General features: G+C 36.9%; 1 protein-coding gene and 1 long non-coding RNA gene across 6 annotated transcripts; one reads left to right on the forward strand and one right to left on the reverse strand.

Annotated features, from left to right (window-relative positions):
• Positions 1–4,213: 4,213 nt before the first annotated feature.
• Positions 4,214–7,377, forward strand: LOC103427100 (rust resistance kinase Lr10-like). 5 transcript variants are annotated; one of them, XM_029094356.2, is made up of 3 exons: positions 4,214–5,291; positions 5,420–6,031; positions 6,179–7,377. In XM_029094356.2, the coding sequence occupies exons 2-3, from the start codon at positions 5,662–5,664 to the stop codon at positions 7,303–7,305; spliced, it is 1,497 nt and encodes a 498-aa protein (XP_028950189.1). In that variant the 5' UTR covers positions 4,214–5,291; positions 5,420–5,661; the 3' UTR covers positions 7,306–7,377. The 5 variants fall into 5 exon arrangements, with proteins under 5 accessions (XP_028950189.1, XP_028950197.1, XP_070665330.1 ...); XM_029094364.2 differs by having other exon boundaries at positions 4,214–4,576; XM_070809229.1 differs by having other exon boundaries at positions 4,601–4,619.
• Positions 7,378–8,489: 1,112 nt separating this feature from the next.
• LOC139189956 (uncharacterized) lies at positions 8,490–11,708 on the reverse strand. The gene is made up of 5 exons (XR_011573781.1): positions 10,728–11,708; positions 10,485–10,644; positions 10,311–10,379; positions 9,554–9,612; positions 8,490–8,728 (listed from the first exon to the last, which is right to left on the reverse strand). It is a non-coding gene; the product is annotated as an uncharacterized lncRNA (long non-coding RNA).
• Between the last annotated feature and the right edge of the window lie 8,728 nt (positions 11,709–20,436).

Consider the following 20,436-nt stretch of genomic DNA (forward strand, 5'->3'; position numbering starts at 1 on the left):
ATGATTATATGTTTTGATATGAATTGATTACATCCAGTTATTGTTTCTTGAGTCTTGAATGTGATTTGCTTATCTGAGTTATCAAAACTTGTTTATGTATGTTGATTGAGGGTCGACACTTAATTTGCATGCATGAATTTGATGCTAGAGTATAAGGGAGTTTCACCTAATCATTATGAACTTATATTCACAAGTAGTAAAGGTTGCTAGTCACAATCGTGTTAAGTAAATCCTTGGCAGGAGTATCATGCTTTTCATAGTTACGAATGCCTCGTCAATGCTTATGATTTTCAAAGAACTTAATGACCTTTGATATGTTTTCTATCATGCTTTTCATAGTTAGGGAACTTGAGAAGGATAATTTGGTTGTGATGTGTATCCCGTCCAATTCAATGAAATAAGGGAAATCTGATGGTTAATTTGTGCTGTCACGGTTAACTTGGGGTGTTGTCATTCATGGTTTAAGGGAACAATACTGGAAATTGGTTTATATGCATATGTCATGTGTGGAGAAAGATCCTCTGGCTAAGTTTTCATCATTCAAATCACCTAATTTACTTTGTTTTGCAATCTGTTTTGTTTAGTTAATTTTCGTCCAAATCAATCCCCCTTCTAATTAAGTGTCTTAGATTAGTTAAAAAAGTGTTTCAATCTGTCCAACTTAGTGTTTTAAGTCCCACTAGTGTTAAATTCGTCCAAATAGTTCTTAGAACCTGTTTTGAGTCTTTTTAACTTAGTTTTGCTGTTTTGAGTGTTTTATGTCAATTTTGAGTTTGTAGTGTTTAGTTGTGTGTTTTTTAGTCTATTTGAGTGTTTCTAAGTCTAATTTGGTATTTCTGAGTCATATTTGTGTAGATTAACATCCCTAGTTAATCCCCGGTTTAGAACGATCCTTACTTACATCTTTACTACAATTATCATTCATAGGGTTTAATTTGTGTGTCAAGTTAATTTTCACATCAAATTTGGCGCCGTTGCTGGGGATTAGCAAACTTGCTAATCTCTTTTGTTTGAGTAGTGTGTCTTTATTGTTATGGCAGATGAGTCTACAAAATTTGTGAAAACATTAGATATAAAGAAATGTGAGAAATAAGAACCAAATAACAGTGAAATGAATGATATAAGACTCATCTGTCAGAACAACAAGGCATTCGATTTTCAAAAGTACACTCAACGATCACTGGAGGATGATCTTAGAGTTGTAGTTGGAATCATCTTCCAGTGATTTGATATAAAAACAGATTTGATGGGATTTAGAAGCAAATGTTGGGTTTGAAGAGATTTAGGTAATGGTTGGGGACGGGGAGTGAGTTGATGGGATTCAGTAGCAAATGTTGGATTGTAGAATCTAAAAACAGATTTGAGAGGCTAAAATGTAATTCGGATATTAGTACTACGGTCTAATAACGTATTTGTAAGTGAAAAATTTTAGGTTTGTATTTCAAGAATAAGGAGTTCATAACCAATTTATTCCATATATCATTGTGCATATAAAATAATGTAATTCGAAAATTAATTTAGTGACGATGCTACAATTAATTATATCATCAATTTTGGAATCCCATTCTTGGCTTATGTCAAAATCCAAACAAATTTAAACCCTCATTTTTTTCAGATTTTGGAAAGAATGGCATCATTGAATTCAATATCGTGATATGGGAGACTGAGTAAGCTAAATTTGGAGTATTTTAATGTCACAGTATAAATATGGCACCAACAATAGACGTAAGCCAAAGTCATAGGTTTAATGCAGACAATAGTAAATACTGAATACTGAATATTGGATACTGAATGGAGGGCGGCTTTAACGCTTTCAGTGTACCAAATTTTGATACTAATTGACTTGATCTCTTCACATGGTACATAGGTAGTCTAGCTCGAATGTTATGCAGCCATAAAATTAAATAAATTAATATTGTATCATGTCCCGGAGTTCAGCACGTGACATTATTGTGAGGTCTAGGTACAGTCCTTAGAGTGATAAAAACAAGGCTCCTCCAGGGAGGGCTAGTCGGAGGTGTGAATGGACATTTACTTCACACTCATAGGAAATCAGTCCAAGAAGTGGACATGGATGCTGGGTACTCAACACTCATAGGAAATCAGTCCAAGAACGAAAGCTTTCTTTTTAGTTGCTATCCAAAATTTTGGAATTATGTGTGTTGTCCAAATGATTATTCTTCTTTTATTAAATTTCTCAGGAAAATGAGCATGAGGCGTAAAAGTTGAACGAATGAAATTTCAATGATCTGGAAAGGGATTGTGAGTTTGCCACACCATTTTTCTTTCTTTTATGCCTTCATGTTTATTAGAAGATAAAAATAAAGAAGGAAAACTAATGAAAAGTCCAATTTTTTTTTAGTTTTAATGAAAAATGACAAATAAATGTGTAGTGAATAGTACCAGAGAAAGGTAAAAATGTGGCTTTTCGTTAGAAGTGAACAGTCCTGGGAGTGTTTCGTTAAAACTTCCAAATAAATATGACTTTATTTGGAGAAAAAAAAGTATTTCCTTTGAAAAAAAATCAACTATTTATTTAAGAGGATGTGAATGATTGATGGTGAATACAAAGAACCACCTTAGAGGGAGACGAGACATTTATTAGAAGCCAAAAAAAAAGTTACAATGATTTAGTAAAAAAACAAGAAAACCTCATTTTCTAAGTGGCAGTCATTGACACGCTATTTGACTAGAAGAAAAGTCATAGTATTGTATTTACTTTCAAGCCTCTAGGGGGAACGAGAGTGCAAGTTTCCAAATGGAATATGGGATGAAATTTCTACATAACTCTATCTGACAAAGAAAGAAGTCTAAGTTTCTAAGTGGTAGGGCTTCCAATTGATGTGAGTTTATTGAGAAATGAAGATGAACATGAATATTGATATTGATGTGAGTTAGTGAACAAGTTGCTTCGATCTCCTTTGGCCCTCTAATAAGATAATACCGGAAAACAAGTTGTTACTAATACATGTATCGGATTGGTAGACTAAGACGTACGGTACAATTTTTTATAACTAGAGAAGATGAACACTGTCACTGTCGTGACAAAATTTATCCAAATAGATCCAAAGACTTGGGAAGCTTCATATGCAGATCTAAAGCTAATTTCCTTTTTAATCTTATAGTCATTACGTAAAATGTATATGCATATTTCTAGATGGATACACACCAATCTTGAAATAGGGGATGAAGATTCCCGATTTTAATTTCGTCTAAATAGGTGTAATTTCACAATTCCAACTATAACGAGAATCACAAATTTATAAGCGGAAAAATCTTGCCAGCGTCAAACTTTCTTGAATAAGGGTTTAGGGCGCCAAATTTCATGATAAAACCTGATAAGGGTCTAGGGCTGCATCTTTCACTCGATTAACTCTCCCATCTTCGAAGGGATTTTCGGCTCTTGCATCATCTCTTGCTTTTGTTCTAGGTCAACGCCTCTACTCTCTTCTTTCTTGAATTATATTTTTAACTTTTCGGGTATACTCTTTATGCCAATTGTGAATTTTGCTAGTTATTTTTATTTTCTGATAGTCATATGTTTGTGTGCTTTTTTTCTTCCGATTGAATTGTGTATTGGTTGGATCTGTTACACAATTTTTTAGTTTTTTTATGGATTTTGATGTTAGTTCCTTGTTATAGATATTGTGTTTTTGAAGGTTTAACAATAGGCAAGACTGAATATGATGATTTCGGTGTTAATTACTTTCTCATGGTACTATACTAGATTGTTCTCTCTTTGCATTTACATGTAACCAACTGTTCATTGTAGAAATGTAGTATTTGGAAGACCTTTTTTTTTTTCTTTCTGATTTAGTGTATGTTTTTTGGACAAAAGAAACATGTAGAAGAGAAAACATGATTGATAACATTGTGCATCTTTTTTTTTTTTTTTTGACAGAAAGCGATAGAGTGTTCCATGGCCAATTTGTTTTATCTAGAGATAGTTTGCACAAGATGCAAACATTTTGTAAACCCTATACGGCTACCATAATAGACAACCACAAACAAGGGTCCCGATAAAATTGTCACAAAGACGACAAACGCGGCAATCCTCACACTGGTACCTTGACATAAAACCATCGACAATAAGACCAAATAAATCGCATAAGAAATACAAACAAATCACCACAGTAACACAAAATCTACTACCCTAACCTGCTCAAGGTCCTACAAACAAAAACTTAAACCTAAAGTCGATGACATGTCCACATGCATGTCCAAAGGGAAGAGACGTGGCAGGAGGCATGGGTTGCACGACCATGTGGGTGTGTCGGTGGCAAGGACAACAAAGGCTTGGGGCTTGGGTGGCAGAGGAGATACCACGACACGCCAGAGCCACTGTCACATTGTCATCGCCGCCGCCACGAGCCCATAGTAACCTGCATAAAATCGTTAGTGCTAAAAGCCGCCAAGGGTTTCCGCCGACTGGGAAAAAGATAAGATTTGTGAAGACGGAGGTCACATGGATGGCATCATAGCAAAATTGAAATCTTTTAATCATCCTCAGCATTATTCCGACAGCTATCCACAAACTGAAGCAACGAATTGGGCAAGTGTGCAACAAATTTTCAATGTGCGTCCATTGTGAATGATTTACAAGGAGTGGGTTTAATGACGTTTGTAGTTAAAGTGGGATGCAACTTAGAGCACCATCACTTGACTATGTTCCTCTCATTTTATCTGTTCATTTTTGCCTCATTTGTTTTTTGGTTGCACCGCCTCAAAAACCTTGTGCGTCTACATGTATATAGAACTTTTGGTTAAAACAGAGTCACATATCTTATAACTATTTAAATTTTGTTGCATATCACAATATATATTTGTTCATACATTCAAACATGTATGGCAAATACTGAGGAGGAACATAGAAAAAAAAATGAAAATTATTGTTAGTACAATTGTATATGTTATTGACATGGTCATGCATTGGTATAGTAAGAGTTTTCTCGTCGTAGAACTTTCAAATGATTGGAATCAAGGAAGACAATCTTTTCCCCAATTAATTATTCTCGCCATATTTTTCCTTAGCGCCGTTAAGTTTCACTTAAAAAGCAAAAGAAGAAGGCTAAAATTAAGGTGAAGAACCTGCCTCCACTAATTTCCATGAAGTTGCAGTAAGGACATAAATCACCTTCCGTGAAGTTTCAGTAAGGACTTCAAATATCCCAGAGAAAAGTCAGTCAATGGTGTTTTGACAGAGTCAGTCAACGGCAAAAGACAGAATTGTGTATCATAATGCTCTCTCCCTCTCTCTCTCTCGTCAATGGATGACACCGTATAATTACTACGTATATATCTCTGCTCAATTACACAAAAGAAAAATCCTTGCGCATTATTTTTGTTATTATTAGCTCAGAAATGCAGAAATTGATCATCTCTTACTTTTGCATATTGTTACTGGTTTTCTTCAAACTAGTTGGAGCAAGCCATGCGTGCCTGGAATCCAAGTGTGGCGATGATCAAGGCGCAGCTATCCATTTCCCATTGCGCATCAGCCGCAAACATCATTGTGGAAATCCTGGGCTTGAATGCAATGTAAGATATGAGCAGCAAATACTAGTAAAATTATTTGTCAAACACATAGATTACAAGAGTCAGGAAATCCAAGTGTATCCCCCAAGTAGCTGCCTGCTGCTAAAGTCTGTTGAAATCCCAAACATGCCACCCTCTCCCTTCAACGTGTCAGTCGATGACATGAGTAACTTGACCTTATTCAGTTGTACTACTTCTGTTGCAAGCGATCCATATCCGTATCAATTCCCCTGCCTCGGCGACCCTGGCCGCATAATTTATGCCGTTGATTCCAGTTCTACATATCTATTGGAAGATCTCTTCCAGAAAGTACAATCTTGTTCAAAGATGTATGATGTTTTATCAGTTCCATTCGGTTCTTGGGTAGGCGGTTATAATGTTCGTTTCAAATGGTCTGAACCAAATTGCACAGTATGTGAAGCACAGGGAAAGAGGTGTAGGTGGAAGAACGATGGCACAAATAGTGAAATTAAATGTCTTGACTGGAAGAAACCAAGTAAGGATAACATATATATTCATTGCTAGTTTTAAACATCTTTACATTTACGTCTTAGTAATTATTATTTAAAATATGTTGTCCAATCCATTTTTACTAGGAATATTACCTGACAGTCTCGTTTAAATTTGCAATGATCTTCTACAGGCAACACATGGAAAAAAGTGGTTACAGGTGGAATCCTGGGTGCTTTGCTTCTTGTTCTACTGATGATTGCAGCATATCGGGTACATAGCGCTGATAGAAAGGAGAAAGAGAGTCGATTAAGAATTGAAAGATTCTTGGAGGATTACAAAGCACTCAAACCAACCAGGTATTCGTACGCAGATATTAAGAGGATTACAAATCAATTCAAGGACAAGTTGGGCGAAGGAGCCTATGGAACTGTCTTCAAAGGAATGCTCTCTTCCGAATTCTTTATTGCTGTCAAAGTCCTCAACAGTTCCAAGGGAGATGGGGAAGAGTTCGTAAATGAAGTGCGAACGATGGGTCATATCCACCACGTCAACGTGGCTCGCTTGGTTGGATTTTGTGCTGATGGATTTGCACGAGCTCTTGTTTACGAGTTCTTCCCCAATGGTTCCCTGCAGGATTTCATTTCATCTGCAGATAGTAAGAATTCATTTCTTGGTTGGGATAAGTTGCAAGATATTGCCCTAGGCATAGCCAAAGGAATTGAATATCTTCACCAGGGATGCGATCTACGAATCCTGCATTTCGACATCAAACCCCATAATGTTTTGCTAGACCAAAACTTCACTCCAAAAATTTCTGATTTTGGTATGGCCAAGTTATGTTCCAAGGATCAAAGCTTGGTGTCCATGACTACAGCTAGGGGGACCATGGGCTACATTGCACCTGAAGTGTTTTCCAGGAATTTCGGAAATGTGTCTTACAAGGCAGATGTCTATAGCTTTGGAATGCTGCTGCTTGAGATGGTAGGAGGAAGGAAGAATATTGGTTCAATCACGGATAACACTACAAATGAAATTTACTATCCACAGTGGATTTATAATCTTCTAGAGGAAGGGGATGACCTACAAATCCACATTGGGGAAGAAGGAGATGGTAAAATTCCAAAGAAACTTGCAATTATAGGGCTATGGTGTATCCAGTGGCACCCGTCGGATCGTCCTTCCATGAAAATAGCGGTTCAGATGTTAGAAGGAGGAGGAGAAAGCTTGAGTATGCCGCCTAATCCCTTTGTGCCTACTGGTCCTACAACTAGAAATGCAAGACGCCTAGAGCTAGAAGCTATTGCTGAATTAGAGTAAAATGTATATGCAGATATGTAGACGTATAGATATAGTAATATTTACATTGAATAAGAGGCCGTTTGATAACCATTTCGTTTTCAGCTTTTAATTTTTATTTTGCACTTTTTTGAAAACTGAAAACTAAAATCTTGTTTGGTAAATACTTTTAGTTTAAGAAAAAATGAAGACTGAGAACTAAAAAGTGAAAGCTCAAAGGAAGTAGATTAAAAGTAGTTACCAAACAAACCGGAATCTCAATAATAAAAAATGATTGAATTGCACAACGCAATCCAAACCAATCAAAACATTAAAATAGCAAAAAAAATTAAAATTCTAGTTGATTAGATTATGAACATAGTAAAAATGAACAGATCCGATGAAAAAACAAAAAATTCTCAGATAAAAATAGGGATAAAGTAAAATATTTATAAATAGCTCCTTGTCTCTTATGTCATCAATTATTTCTATAGTATATACAAGTTTTTGGAAAAATTAGGTTCCCATCCCTTATTTTCATATTACATTGATTGAAATCTTATTATTTTTCTATTTTAGATCAAGGTCCCTTGACTTATTCCATGTCATCATTTTAGTATTTAAAATATTACACGTCATCATAAACGAAATCTCATCCCCTTTCTGCATTTAAGGCAAAATAAACTATATGAGTAAGTTTAAAACAAGGAAAATCCATTTGAACTCCTCCATTCTTCTTCTTCCCTTATGCACATCTGGAATCTACAACACCCCAAACCCAATTTTCTCCATTTTTTCTCCATTCCTGAATTGATCCAATGCATATATGTTGAATAAACCTATTGTGATTAAAATACAAATTAGCATCAATGGTTTTATCGGCTTGTGAGATTTGTGTGGCATAGGCAAGGCAATGCATGCATCGCTTTCTCAAGGAATCTGGTTGATTCAAACATGCAGAGACTGTAGAGTGAGCGGGCTATGTAAAAACTGTACCATTCTGAAGTCATTTTCTTTTGTTCTTTATATTTTTTTTCTTTTTCTTTTATTATTATATATTAGTCTTGATTATTCAATGTCTGGTTGGCTACACTTATGTCCATGGGTACATTTTTAATCAACATGGTTCGTTCTAATATATCTATTGCTATAATATGTTTTGGTTGGTTCAAATTTGTTTTACATAAATATATGGGTACAAAGTTTTTGGAGAATATTATGTAAAATGGTTTTTAAGGTTGCTGCATTTTATGTACCCACATATGCATGTCTATAAATGACACACCCCGTCCCGAAGGAGGGCATGCTGGCCGTCACGTGAGAGTGACGTAACCATTTGCACAGTACGGAAGCTTTAAGATACAATTTATAAGTTGATACACCCGAATGTGAGTCCTAATTTTGTCCAATCTGTCAGAACACCGTCAAATTCCTCGTAGTCACCACACCTTTGTGATTCCTGAACCTGGAGGGGCGCAAAACCAAAATTGAGTGGGTCAGTAAAACAATTCTTTTCCAAATCCAAACATTTCTCAAAACGTTGTAACCCCAATCCGTAAAACTTGTATATTTTCCCAGAAATGTAAAATATAAATATACATATATATTCTCAATACTTCAATTCATTAACTCAACATTTTTCAGTACAATTATGCCATGCCATGTCTAATTCAACAGTTAAGTATGGATGCATCAACAATAATCATATCAGGTGCAAGAAAGTAATCAACCGGAGGCCCTCTAATAGCCATGTACGGTTGAACCTAGAGCTCAAAATCTATCACTCTCACTCTACCGGAGTCACCTCTGTGACCTGTCCGGCCTTCTGCACACAAGTTACGCTCTAGTGCTTTCTCATCAATCATCTGTGCACATAATCTAAGGTCACCCACCAGTCGAAATCTCACTAACACTCTTCGACTGGCCCGTCGCACCCACTCCGCGTGGACTGTGCGACCAGCATCTACTTGGATCCAAGGCGAGCGTGCGATGCGGTGAATACTATAAGCACTAAACCATGGTGCAGGATTTGAGCTCAATATACATCAACATCATCATAATAGTAATTAAATACTCACCTGATACTCACCTGTGCGTCCGCCGCACCAATTCATATATATGCATCATATATCAATTCATATCATTTCATACATGGCAATTCAATTCACGTTTTTCATATAGTTCTATATACTTTTCACATATTTCTATTTAAAGCATAATTTCATGCTTTTTCAATTTCTGGGAAAACGGCAAGTATATATATATACGGAAAACAAAACTGCCCACTCACCTGGAGTTCGCCCTACAACTCCCTAGCACAATACGCCAAGGCGTCATGACGATCGGCGCCTAAAACAATAATCAATTCCAACCTTAGAATTCATATCGATAGAATATATAACTTATATAAAATACGTCACTGCGTAGTTCGATCCGGAAGATCCACCACTCAGATTTTAAATCCATAACTTCCAGAGGTCCACAATATATCTCTAGGATAACATCCTAAAATTTCATTACCATCCAACGGTCGGATCTCCGTCAATTTCCAAAACTAAGTGACGGTTAACATTTTATTTTATGAACTTACAACTCCAATTCCTGAAGATCCGTAAATCGGATTCCCAATCCGAAAGTTCCAATAATCCTCAAATATTACGTATTACTACGTATCAAAGTTTAGTGACGATCTAACGGTCGGATCGTCAATTCACGTTTTCACCTAAATGTGAAAACTATAAAACGTTATTCGAACATCTAACCAACAATCCTTAATAACTTTCTCATACGGTGCTCAATTTGGGTATATGAATATACCACGGTGATCTACTCGACGTCACGGACGTCGACATATTTTTAAAATAATTTTATTTTATTTTATTTTTTTTACTGTAGCACCTTCTTCTTCCTTGGGTCGCCGGACTGGTTTTTCCAGCGGCCGTTTTCTGGGCAGTTTTTCAAATTGCCATAACTTTGTCATTTCTCAACGAAATCAAGTGATTCAAAAACGAAAGTTGTAGCCCTTGAAGAGACAAAGAGAATGGTACCTTACAAAACACCTAGTTCTCCGTGGTTTGGCCGGAAACTGCCTCGAAAGCCTCGGAGGTCGCCGGAAACTGGGTATTTTTCAAATGAGTATAACTTCTTCAATACTCAACGAAATTGAGTGAAACAAAAAGGAAAGTTGTAGTAATTGACGAGATGAAGAGATTGATACCTACCTCGACTCCTAACTCGCCGGGGATTCGCCGGAAAAAGCCTCGAAAGCTCCGGCCAAACTTTGAACTTGTCGATCTCCGTGTTCTTACGTCCAAAAACTTCCAACGAAGCACTCCGAGCTTCCTTGGGACCTCACTAAGCTCACTATGAGCTTGGATTGTCCTAAAACAAAGTCAATTCGAAAATCATGAACAGTGCACTTTCACGGGGAGTTTAGAATCTAGGTTTTCCGAAGTAAAACTTACCTGAAATTGGTGTCTACGTGATCGTGGAGTCTCCAGGAGTTCGATGGTGGTCTTAACTCCGTCGTTGGTGGAAGTTTAAGGTTGTTTTGCGGTTGGTTTGTTCGAACGGAGAAGAAGAGTGACAGAGAGAGAGAGATTCGTGAGGGAGGAGAGAGAGAGACAGTATGCAGAAAATAGGGAGAGGATTGAGGGGTGTGGGGATCCCATGTGGTCCTTTTCCAATCCCCAACTCCAAACCACAAAATTTTAACCTAAAAATCTAAGTTCCATCCTTAATAAATTCCATTTTATTTTCAAAACTTAGGAACCTAGATAATTATCAACTTGAGCTTCACATACTTAGTATTTCTTAAGGGCAATTTCGTCCATTCACAGCCACGAATGTAATATTTTTGGAACGGGCTGTGACAATCTTCCCTCCTTATAGAATTTCGTCCCCGAAATTCCAGCAACCAACTAAATCAACCATACTTCAACAATAGCTTCGGGTAAATCTCTCTCATCCGATTCTCTTTCTCCCACATAATTTTCTACTGAATGATTTCCTTCACAAAGCTTTTACCACTTACTCTGTCTTAATTCTCAAGACTTTCTTTTTCCAATCTAAAGTCGTCCTTGGTTCCTTATCAAGTCGAATCCAATTTAATTCTCAATAGTTGCACCAGAATCTCATGTGACGAATCTGCCACCTAGTGACAACGTATCGAACCCAAAATACATTAAGTATCTTAGCCAACTCTGAAGACATCACCACATGTATGCAACTTTATTGATTCCTTTAGTGATCAAAACGGACTGATGTGTTCAAGACTTATCTTGTCTTCCTTTCTGAATCTTACTATTTCTGTTCATGGTGAAATTTCCAAAAATATCAAACCATTTACCTTACACACTCGATTAGTGGCATATCCATCTGTTAGTCTCTTTTGCCATTCCTGGTTACTTCAGGTTAACTTAATCACCTGAATACTTTGAGGAGACTCATCCAAAATTTCGGGTCCACCAAAATTCTTTTGTGATCGAATCTTTCTCTACCCAGAAGCATTCCATCCACAATTCAGCAAAAATCGACACACATGACACGCTTCATGGACATTATGGCGTTACTTTGAAAACTGGCGAAACCAACATACTTAAGAAACTCAGCAGTCCCGTAACCCAATTCTCTTTTCCATAAAACAAATAAGTACTGTTGCACTGTCTGGGAAAGGTTGTTACTCAACACTGGAGTAAATATACTAACTTGTTACGTTGCCCAACCATCACTTCACATTCAATCGTAACCATCTTGTATACAAGGAAACTTGTACACATAGTCCAAAGTAATATCTTTCCATTTCTGTTTAGAAACAGAAAATAGCTGTCTCAATCCAAAGGTTTATCTCTTTCCGCCTCAATCTGCTGATCAAATAAAACTGTCGAGTGGTATGATAAATCTTATTACTTTTGGAATATTGCAGAAGTTGAACAGTGAACTTTGTCCAATATTTGCTTGCTTCAAATCCTCAGCATTAGGCACATACTTTTGGTTTTCTTGTATCCACATACCATTTGATTCACGAATCATGTATTCATTCTTTTTCCCTTCTTTCTCTACCTTGGTTAATTCTTAAATTTCCTCGTCAAACATTTAAGTTTCGAGTACGACCTTACCAAACAGGCCTAACTTGAAATTTAACAAGTATAACTTCTTCTCGATCTTTCATTCTTAACTTTACTTTAGTTGGTTTCCAATCCACAAGAAGATAATCATGGCAAGCGTACCAGATATTAATTATTACTGCAGTCTTCTTATCAAGTGCTTCAGTTACAACAATTCACAATCACCCTGATCGTACAATCATAATCACTAAGTAATTCAATCCACCTTTGTTGCCTCATATCACAATCCTTCCAAGTAAACAAATATTGGAGACTCTTTTGATTTGTAAAATCTTGTATTCTTATCAACATATAATGTCTCCATAACTTCACAGCAAGGATGATAATCGTGACTTCCAAATCACCAGTAGGGTAATTCATCTTATGAGGTTCCATTTATCGTGAAACGTATGCAATCACCCTAACATTTGCATCAACATGCCTCCAATACCATTCAAGAAACATCACTAAAAATTTATGATTACCACTATTCTCTGGGAATACCAAAATACGTGCATGAGTGAGGAAATACTTCAGTTGTTGAATCCTTTGCTCACAATTTCCTTCCCACTCATACATAACCTCTTTTCTCAACAGTCTCGTCAATGACAAAGCAATGACTAAAAACTCTTTCACAACCATCCAAGATAGTCTGGTAAGTTAAGAATTTCCGAATCTCAATTATGGCTTGTGGTTGTTCCAATTTCTCAATTCTGCTGCCTTTTAAGAATTCATTTGAATACCTTAAGCAGATATAACCAATCTCATAATGCCACTTGATTCATCCAACATTCGCATTTGCTAAACTTAGCATACAACCAACGTTCTTTCAATCTTTGCTTCATCGACTTAATACGTTTACATGCTCTGCTCTGGCTCAGAATGTACCAGAATATCGTCAATGAAAATGATATCAATTATCAAGGCATTATTGGAATACTTCATCCATCAACTCATAAAACCGCATGAGTATCCACATAGCATCACCAAACCTCATAAGGACCATAACAAGTCCAGAAAACCATCTTATGATCAACGTCATTCATAATCTTTAATTGGTAATAACCAGACTTCAAGTCAATCTTTGAAAATATACAAGCACCTTTGAACTGATCAAATGAGCGTCAATACACCACAATGGATAACGGTTCTCATTCGTTACCCGACTCCATTGTCTATAATCAATGAACAGTCTCAAGATCCATTTTCTTCCTCACCAACAAACTGGGGCTCCTCAAAAGTGTTGTACTAGGTTGAATAAAACTTTTATCAACCAATTCTTTCAACTAAATTTCCAATTCCCTTAACTCATCATGAACCAATCTCCAATATAAATTTATACCTGGCAACAAATCAATAATGAACCTCATATCTCTGCCTGAAGACAATCCAGGTATACTTTCAGGGGAGACATCAAGAAAAGTCTAACCCTTTTGACATTATTCACACTACTCCAAACAACATCATTTAGCACCCCATGAGCTAAGTATTTTTAACAGCCTTTCGAAAACAATCTCTTTGCTCTCACAGCATTAATAACGGCCTGACTCAATCCACCTTGCATACTTACAAAAGTAATCTCTGGTCATCCAGATCGATGGAAAGTACTGGTTTCCCGTAACATTCCGTCTTGTCACAATTATAACCAACCGATCTAATGGAACAGAATTAACTGATACAATATATATTCTATTATTATTAAGCATTCTAAATAAGTACAATACTAACATAAAATAATCTACCGGGTTGCTTGCTTAACGAATCCACGAATGAGTTATTAATATTACGGTCTGCAGCCCGCAATACTGATAAATCATCGTTGTCTCGATAAGTAGGCAACCACTCTCAAAGATATAACATTACTATTTTGTCACTCAATGCAAAATACATACACTTGTCTCAACTACATTTATTTACTACTCTCTAGGTAATAACATACATAATAAGAAATATATCAGTCGAAGTCAACTAGAATGACCAATACGGCTGATTCAACTCTTATCTCAATAATACGTCGGCCGGATCCACTCCGCGTGGTCGGTACGGCCGAGCCTATAACTCATCCAACCTCTCTGTACTCACGGTCAATCCGACCAAACTACTAAGTCCATAACTCTGCTGAATCGACACTATGATATCATGGAAAATTATTGAGTACAACTGATTCTAGGGACGATTCACAATTCTGTGTCCCCTCTGTTCACATAAACACATTCATTAATTTCACACTTCCCAAAGTGTTAATTTTGTACCTGCTGCACAAGGTACATTTCCTTTACTCGAGACACCTTGTCTCAAATATCTGGGATTACCAGTATATCCATCACTTTTACTCTGACCAGCAACATTAAAACCTCAGCTGGAAGAATTAACTCTAGCTTCACTTCTTTCGAAGCTCTGAATCTTTCTATATCTTTGATATGACGAATCATTAACTTTATCGTCTTCTTTTAATTCCCATTCATTTCTTATTCTTCTTTATTCTCGTTGCTCATGTTCTCAGAGTCCTCAAGACTCAACAGCATCTCGTATATTCCTGGTAAGAAGTACAATGGATAGTGGTCACCCAAAATACCACTTCCCTTTTTGCCACCCAGCTTAAAACAACATAACACCTCCACCAAATTAGCAGCAATATCCGAATGGAAACGAGGCTAGTCTGAAAACTTTCTATAATATTCATTTATCGTCAACTTCCTTGATTCACATTTGCAAAATCTTGCTTACTACCAACGATAAATGCCGGAGGGATAAACTTTTCCTTAAATAAGTCCTTAAACAATTTTAAATCGGCTACTTCCTCTGATGACAACAATCAATACTCCTGCTTCCATCAGGATACACGTTCATAACTCAAACCAGGTAGTCGTCTCGACCCACCTGTCAGAAGGAAATTTCCTTTGACTTGCATAATCTGAAACATCTTTTCCAATTGGTTAATCCGTTACTTCGCTCCCTCAGGTTCATCATTCCATAAGGTGATTCAAATTCGACTCATAACCTGTCTTAAAATGTCCCTTTTTATAATAGACTGAATCACCATAATAATAGTTTCCCCTAAACCGCTATATTAGGGAGACTAAATTCCTCTAACTAAGTGGCTTGCTACGAGGCGGTGTAGTTCTGACAGAATTCACTAGAACTTCTCAAAATGTCCAAGATTGCAACCATGCTCTGATACCAACTGACACACCCCGTCCCGAAGGAGGGCATGCTGGCCGTCACGTGAGAGTGACGTAACCATTTGCACAGTACGGAAGCTTTAAGATACAATTTATAAGTTGATACACCCGAAGGTGAGTCCTAATTTTGTCCAATCTGTCAGAACACCGTCAAATTCCTCGTAGTCACCACACCTTTGTGATTCCTGAACCTGGAGGGGCGCAAAACCAAAATTGAGTGGGTCAGTAAAACAATTCTTTTCCAAATCCAAACATTTCTCAAAACGTTGTAACAATAAAAACCAGTCCGGCGACCCAAGGAAGAAGAAGGTGCTACAGTAAAAAAAATAAAATAAAATAAAATTATTTTAAAAATATGTCGACGTCCGCGACGTCGAGTAGATCACCGTGGTATATTCATATACCCAAATTGAGCACCGTATGAGAAAGTTATTAAGGATTGTTGGTTAGGTGTTCGAATAACGTTTTATAGTTTTCACATTTAGGTGAAAATGTGAATTGACGATCCGACCGTTAGATCGTCACTAAACTTTGATACGTAGTAATACGTAATATTTGAGGATTATTGGAACTTTCGGATTGGGAATCCGATTTACGGATCTTCCGGAATTGGAGTTGTAAGTCCATAAAATAAAATGTTAACCGTCACTTAGTTTTGGAAATTGACGGAGATCCGACCGTTGGATGGTAATGAAATTTTAGGATGTTATCCTAGAGATATATTGTGGACCTCTGGAAGTTATGGATTTAAAATCTGAGTGGTGGATCTTCCGGATCGAACTACGCAGTGACGTATTTTATATAAGTTATATATTCTATCGATATGAATTCTAAGGTTGGAATTGATTATTGTTTTAGGCGCCGATCGTCATGACGCCTTGGCGTATTGTGCTAGGGAGTTGTAGGGCGAACTCCAGGTGAGTGGGCAGTTTTGTTTTCCGTATATATATATACTTGCCGTTTTCCCAGAAATTGAAAAAGCATGAAATTATGCTTTAAATAGAAATATGTGAAAAGTATATAGAACTATATGAAAAACGTGAATTGAATTGCCATGTATGAAATGATATGAATTGATATATGATGCATATATATGAATTGGTGCGGCGGACGCACAGGTGAGTATCAGGTGAGTATTTAATTACTATTATGATGATGTTGATGTATATTGAGCTCAAATCCTGCACCATGGTTTAGTGCTTATAGTATTCACCGCATCGCACGCTCGCCTTGGATCCAAGTAGATGCTGGTCGCACAGTCCACGCGGAGTGGGTGCGACGGGCCAGTCGAAGAGTGTTAGTGAGATTTCGACTGGTGGGTGACCTTAGATTATGTGCACAGATGATTGATGAGAAAGCACTAGAGCGTAACTTGTGTGCAGAAGGCCGGACAGGTCACAGAGGTGACTCCGGTACTATTTTGACCATTCTATTTAACTTGTGTTTCATTTATTTTAACCATTCTATTTAAAGTTTATCCCAAGTAATCTAATTAAGACTAGAGTCGAAAGTGATGCATTTAGTAATTGCTTACACTTGTGAATATGAGTTGATTGAGGTGGTGGTGGTTTCTTGTATTAATAATTCTATTTAAACTCATACCCTCCCACACCATCAGATCCAAGTACTATTTTGATAAACTTTAAATAGAATGGTTAAAATAAATGAAACACTTTTAGAAAATAAGTGAAGATGTTGTTTACAAATATAGATGCATTTGTATATAAAAGCTTTGGCGGTTGATCCGTATACACTTCCAGAGATATAAGCAAGTTCATTGGATTATACATACATAGTTAATGTATTACAGTATAATTAATAAGAAAACAATTGCATCCCTTTCAGATTATATATATATATATATATATAGACACACACACGCACACATACATACACACAGGCCCTTTATGCAAAGGAATTTTCAATTTTTTTTTTAAATGGGGATTAGTTGTGGGGCCCACGCTGCATTGAACTTTAACGATCCGAACAGTCTATTTTGTAATTCTCGATTCATAGATCATCCTTGTAAAAATTCAATTCAATCCGAACCTATTTGCCTATTTAATTATCAAGATAAAATTTTATTGTTTCTTATATAACAAAGTATTCGTTAATTTCTTTGAACTCAATTAGATATCTTAAACATTTCCGATTTGGTTAATATTGTGTAAGGATGATCTATGTGGTGCAACTTGAAAAATAGACGATTACGATCGTTAAAGTTCGATGTGGTGAGAACCCTACAATTAATCTTCATTTTTATAAAAGAATGGGAACCCCTTCCCTTAAAGGTTTCCTATGTATATATTTGTTCTCCAGACATATGCAAAAGGTAATGTAAAACCAATGAGAACTTAAATAGATATTCCATACATAGGACAATTCCATATATGCTTTTTCAACATTGATATCGAAAAGCCAAATTGTTTTGAGGAAATTAATTGTAGCAATGATCCCTTAACTTTTATCTTATTGGAGCAATGGTCTCTCAACTAAAAATTCATGACCATTGGTTCCTTAACTCCACACAACGTGTAGTTATGGTCATTTTCATTAACCCCGTCAGAACTTTTGTTAAAACAAGTAATGTTAGAAGAATCATTGCTACAATTAGGTTAAAGTTGGGGACCATTGCTCTAATTAAATTAAAATTGAGGGATCATTTCTCCAAATTGCTTAAAGTTCAATGACCATTTCTACAATTTTCTCATCTAGTTTCCCATATTTACCCCATGATTCAGCTTCACATGCATTGCACATGACTCATTTTGACAAAAATTTTAACGAAATTGACGAAAATGACCATAAATACACGTTTTGAATAGTTAAGAGACCAATGGTCGTGGATTTTAGTTGAGGGATCATTGCTCCAATTTGGTTAAAGTTGAGGGACCATTGCTACTTTTTTCTCAAATGTTTCGTATGCGAAAATAGGCATTTGTAAAGTTTGGCTTGTTCATGGCATTATTACTTTAGTCTAAAGTAAGGCTGGAAATGGCACTGTAGAAATGAATAGTGTTCCAATCTGAATTTCAGTTTAATTACAACAATGCCATTGCTCTTTGTGTTGCCTTTAGGTGAGCAGCCCAGCTTGCAGCCAGGCCCAAATGTATTGGTTTTAGCTGAGAAGCTCGGCCCTTGGTCATGCCCAAAATTTTAAATTACAGTTTTGCCCATACAAAATAACAATCCGATTGTATCGGGAAGGACAATTTTGTCCTTTCAGTTTTGGGTGAGATAGGGGGTAACAGGGTAAGTTTCATTTGCTGTCGTTGAATGAGGGTTTCGGGGATGAGGGCTCTGTGTGTGTGTGGGTGAGAGAGAGAGAGAGAGAGATGGCGATGGAAGGAGAGTGAGGGGGAAGGGAAGGGTTCTCGGCACTATTGTTGCATGTGGATTTCACAAGTGGGAGAGTGGGTATGGTCAGAGAAGACCATATAGGTCGTTGGGATTTCAGGGAAACGGGGTAGGGGTCATGAATGAACCCTGCTGAGAGTGGGTACCGGATCTTGCGCTGCATGCCTCAAATCAAAGATAAGTTCGTTTTTTTTATTGTATTTTTATGGTAGCTTAGCTTTTGGAATTGTTTAGTATGTTAGGTCCGATTTTGGGGGATTTATCTTTTTAGAGAGAGAGATAGACAGGGAGATAGAGAGAGAGGGAGAGGGAGAGAGAGAGAGAGAGAGAGGAGGAAGCATGACTGTGTGCAATTTTTGGTGTTAATTAATGGGTTGGTGCGCAGGGTGAGTGACAGAGTGACAGAGTGAAGGAGGGACGTGTGGGAGGGTATGAGTTTTCAGTTCTTTCTTTTGATTCAACAGGTTATACACTGTTTGAAAAACTTTTTTTTTATTATTTTGTTCTCGTTTGCTTTGTTCAAACCATCATTTGAATTTTTGGGTTTCACTGTGCTCATTTCTCTGCTTCTTCATAATTTGCTGGTGTTTGCTTCTCATCCCTCTGTTGGTAGATCTTTTTCTCATTTCTTGGTTCCTTATGTATTCTTTTGTACAAATCTGTTTACTTTTTTGCTGTGTGATAATCTTAGCAGGTGAACTATATGAACGTTTTTTTGAAACGAGTTAAGAAGATCCAGCTGAAAATAGCATACAAGATAGAGAACTGGTATGCTGCTCGCCAGGGAAAGGCTGCTGGAGAGGCCGAGACAGATGCCTCCTTCAGAAACCAGGTCAGTTTCCTGCTGCTCGGCGTCTTAATGTATCCAAATTGTTTATCTTTTGATGAAATTAGCTGGCTTTATTTTCTATTTTATTTATCTGCATATTATTTTGGTTTGTTGAAATTTTGACTATAGTCATTGTCACATGGGCGCCCAGCCCAACCCAAATTAGTTGAGGATATTTAAATCTTCACCATGGTATTATAGTACTCACTCACAGTTGTGAATACTAAGGTGCAGGCATGGCATGAAGAAGTGGACCGTGCACGCCAATGTCAGAGGGATGCAGAGGGCAAGCTTTTTTCTTTGGAGGTAAGTATCCTTTGTTTATTGCCCAACAGTGTTGTTATTATCAATTTGTAGCTTTGCGTTCTGAATTTTTTGCTTTGTCAAACAACCTTCTTGAAATGCTCGATTTCAAGCCGAAGTCCAAAAAATGAGAGTTGAGATGGCTTCCATGAAAAGGGATGTAGAGCATTACTCGCGCCAAGTGAAATCTGCTTCCTCTCTTTTCGTATATCTTCATATGAAGAGTTTTACTAAGTTATATTGAGAACTATGTTATTTATAGGTTATATTTTCCATTTTGCAGGAACACATGGAGCTAAGGAAGAGCTATCGTGAACTCACTGATCTACTGGTAATGTCACTCAAACTGCTTTATTTGTGCATGCTGCTACTATGCGCTTGAATGCATTTTATTACT

This window comes from Malus domestica, chromosome 02 (assembly GCF_042453785.1).
Source record: "Malus domestica chromosome 02, GDT2T_hap1".
NCBI lineage: Eukaryota > Viridiplantae > Streptophyta > Magnoliopsida > Rosales > Rosaceae > Malus > Malus domestica.